The 4,158-nt window shown below is 34.2% G+C and overlaps 1 protein-coding gene across 4 annotated transcripts in view; it reads right to left on the bottom strand.

Moving 5' to 3' along the window:
- The window catches only part of LOC103155693 (cingulin-like protein 1), a 19,037-nt gene that overhangs the window by 3,153 nt on the left and 11,726 nt on the right, over positions 1 to 4,158 (bottom strand). For all 4 annotated transcript variants that reach the window (XM_007577463.2, XM_016663764.1, XM_007577465.2 and 1 more), the window contains exons 14-15: positions 2,005 to 2,094; positions 1,027 to 1,110 (exon numbers count right to left, since the gene is read on the bottom strand). In XM_007577463.2, coding sequence (XP_007577525.1) covers positions 1,027 to 1,110; positions 2,005 to 2,094 — 174 coding nt within the window. The remainder of the gene's footprint in view (positions 1 to 1,026; positions 1,111 to 2,004; positions 2,095 to 4,158) is intronic.

Here is a 4,158-nt window from a genome sequence, read left to right as displayed (position 1 = left end):
GTTAATATTTGAAGCTATTCCAAAGCACGTTGCCAGCCAGCTGACCTTTCACCCCTCCAACAGGAAATGCAGTCTTCCTGCATAACTGGTGCCACTCGTCACTTACAGTGAAGCAGTGTCTACACCAGGGATCTGCAACCTGTGACTCCACTGACAAAGGTGGTTCTTTGGACCTTCCTTCCACAAGCAATAACGTCAGCCAAAAATGATAAAGAACCAACTCATGTTTTTTTTTCTTTCAAATATTGATGTGATATCAAATTTAACAAAACTAAATTTCAATGCACATTTTTGAGGATAAAACGAGGCTTATCTGTTTTTTTGATTGAACTTAAGCAATATTTGCTTACAATTAGACCTTAAATTAATCATAAAGTAAAAATGACAATATGGGCTTTTTACCAACTTGAGATTGTGGAAGATCTGTTGTCTTAAATTACTTTAACAAGAGGCTCTTTGGCACACAGTACAATTGTTTTCTTAGTGCAAGAGTACTGTGTGTCATAATCTTATGATTATTATGTTTAATTTTTTTCTCCCCCTGGCTAATCTTCTGGTACATACACACTTATATTTATTGCTGTTATTCACTGAAATAAAGTAAAAAAATAAAAAAAAGAGTCAGAAGCTTTCTTTTTTTTAATTTCCACAAGAAGATCTGCTGTAATCATTTTTAAATTCCTTTCTTTTTTTTCTAGATTTTAGACTTTGGGTTTCTTTTTTTTAATGCATCGATTTCCACAAATATCACAATTATCTAACTCATTGTTGTAAAATTATATGTTTTTCTTTATTTTAAAGACTAAGTAGTATGGTAGTTCTTTAAAAATGGCAGCTAATTCCTTATAGTAGACATTCAGCCAAAGTTATATGCCGAATCCAAGAATTGTTGACTTAAAACAAGCTCCTATAAATTGCTGAAAAGCTACTTGTAAGTTAGTTTTGTCTTGGGAAGATTCTGAGTCATTTTGAGACAAGGTGAGGACTTGCTGTATGGTAAATCTGATTAACGACTCGATTCAGTACCTGTCTCTCCAGGCTCATCTTGTCACACTCCACATCCTGCCTGGCAGCTCGTTCCTGCAGCAGTTCATTCCTCATCTGATCCATCTGTCACAAACAAACAGAAAAGACAATTTTTATTTTTCTTATGCAATGTCCTGCGTTCTGCTCTCTGTCAGAAGATCCTGGAGGAAAATGTGAGGCAGGTCCGAAAGACCAGAAATCTATAAAAGGGCAGTTTTTCACAGCACTTTTTTGTGTCTTTGTGCATAGATAAATCTTTTATAATCAGTCTCTTAATCACAATTTCAGCTTGTAAGATTTATAGACACCTTTATTTTGGTGTCACATGCTACTTTGTGTTCCTCTGTTACAGAAAGTCCCGACAGAATACATCAAAAATGAAAATTATGGAAGGACAGCAGTAATTATTACTTCTAGCCATGATATTTAATATGAAACTGTGCCTTCAATACTGACAGAAAACGCAATAATTTGTTATTACAAGACAGGAGACACCGTAGAGTAAATCTGGTCTGGTTTCAGCAGGAACATCAGACTCGTCACTAATAACATCCAGAGGCCCACTGAAGGGAGTGTGAATAGCTTCTCACAGTGGTTAGCTGTTGTTTTTTTTTTTTGCTTTTTACTCTCCACCCCAAAATAGACTTGTGTGTCAATTAGTTTGCAGCACTTAGCTCCAAAAACATCATGGCCTACTTTACAGGCAGGCTGAAGATGTGAATCTTTTGCAAAAACATCAGAAATTGTGTCTTAATGCCCTGAAACCCAGCTTAGAGAAAACAGCCACGCCGGTCACACAAATCAGCAGTTCCCATTGTTTTAGAGGGGAAATCTGAGAACTACATCTGTTTATAATAAAAACAGATGTGGGGCTGGGACTTTGTACTGCAGACAGGCAGCATATAGTAACGCCTAAAAGATAAAATAAGGACATTTATATACATTACCAAATAGTAAATGCTGAAAAAATAAACCTGCCTGTTCTTTAGTTTTGTCTAATCGCTCCATCAGGCGATCTGAACCGCTGCGCTCATCGTTAAGATCTTCCTCCAGCCGCCTGGTTCGGTCCTGAGAGAGAAAGGAACAGCATAAAGTGCTTTTTATTTAAAGAAATCCTTCAAAACTTAGGAATCAGAAAGCAGAGACTGAGAAACAACATAGCAACGGACTAAAATGAGGAGAAGCATCACCATAATACGTATAAAATAAAATCAAAACACACAAAACATAAAAAACATTTTTTTTCCCTAAAATACGTACTTCTCATACAAAAACTTATATGTAATGGTATTTCTTCATATATACAAAGAATAAGTTAAAAAAATCATATAGAAAGCATTTGTTGACATTATATACTAACAATTTTTATATGATTCTTTTGAAATTTAATTCATTATATTGTATGAAATAAATGTAAAAGTGGTCACTTTCAAGAGTAAATAATATAAGCCTTATATGTTGTACAATATACAAAATATAAACTGAATGTGATATAAGGGTTAAATGTTTTTCTATTTCTTTTTCATATGTTTCTATCTCTGGAAATGAGAAAAATAATTCTGCAAAACTAGAACTTCTTTGACAAGTTGAGTATTTTTCAGTTGTTTGGTCAAAATCTGGATAAACTGCAGGTAATTAAAAATGAAACTAAAATAAAACTGTACTCGGATGTCACTTTGGAACAAACATAAATTTTATACGTCAGTGTCAATCATGGATGGTTTTCTCTAGTTTGTGGTGCAAATATTTTAGTACACTTGAATTAAAACAAAACTAACTTGCAAATAACTTTTCAGCAAGATACAGAAGCTTGTTTTAAGCAAATAATTCCTTAATATTGATAAAAAGCTCCTCTGGCAGATTATTTCACTTATAAAATAGGAAAATAGTATTGCTGCAAATAAAAAACATCTGCCTGTGGTACTAGTTCTGTTTCATCAATATTAAGGAATTACTGACTAAAAAAGCTCCTCTTATCTTGATGAAAAGTTACTTGCATGTTAATTTTGTCTTATTTCAAGTGTGCTGAGATATTTGCACTAGACAAAATACTTAGATTGTGTTTTTGCAGTGTTGCTGTAGTTCATTTATGTTTTTGTGTTTCGATTTTGTTAGTGTTTTAAGGTATTTCATGTTGTCTTTTTTGTATTGTTTGTAAAAACATTATTTTATTGTAAACTAAGCATTAAAGGCAATAAAAGGCAGTAACTACAGACTGCAGCCTCTTCAGACTTTTTTTTTTCTTTTGCAGAGAGTGTTTGAGCGGTGAAGGCAGGATGAGGAGGTAGGAGGATCCCTAAAAACACCCGGACAGGTCTGATAACCTTTTACTGTAAACACCAGGCTCCTGAGCTGATACGCAGTGTCAACACTCCAATGTTGTGTTTTGTCATCAGCAGAACAAATAGTGCTGAGTCGCTGCCACTGTTTACCAAAGCTTTGCTTTTGGTGAGGAGGATCGAGTGGAAAAACATTCGGAAATTAAAAAAAATACGTGTCATTTGAGGTATATTAAAACAGACACAAGTCAAAGCAAATACATAATTACATAGTTTAAAACTCATAGCCTGTAAATGACCCGAAAGTGTCCCGCATGCGCAGTAGAGGGCGCAGAAGTGTTTTGCCAACCGCCATAAAAAAGTAGTAGAAGAAGAAATGCTCAATGTTTGCGGAAGTAAACATGGATGCTAATGGTGGAGCATATCTTACATTTTAAAAGTTGTTGTCCGACCGGAGCCAGGACATTAACAACTTAATCCTCATTATAGTCCGCCATGGTTGTTTTTCTTGCCGCTTGCGCGTATCAGGGCGCAGAATAGTGACGTTTGTCGAGTATCAATGACGTTCACATTCAGGTCACGTTTGAAAAGATCAGGCGCGTATCGGATTTAGAATCACAAATTCAAGTCGCCTGGTCCGCATTTGTAAAAAAAAAAAAAAAAAAAAAAAAAAATTTGATTTGTGTTGTTCAAACTGTCATAAAAAAATAAAATACAAATGGAATTAAGGAAAAAAAAAAAAAAAAAACTTGTTTTGTTTTTTACAAATTTCCAGAAAAAAACAAAAAACCCAGGAATTAAGGAAAAAAAAAAAAAAAAAACCGGTTTTGTTTTTTACAAATTTCCAGAAAAA

Source organism: Poecilia formosa, unplaced genomic scaffold (genome assembly GCF_000485575.1).
Source record: "Poecilia formosa unplaced genomic scaffold, Poecilia_formosa-5.1.2 Scaffold442, whole genome shotgun sequence".
Lineage (NCBI taxonomy): Eukaryota > Metazoa > Chordata > Actinopteri > Cyprinodontiformes > Poeciliidae > Poecilia > Poecilia formosa.
Note: the sequence above shows the minus strand (reverse complement) of the source record. Positions and strands in the feature narration are given on the sequence as shown.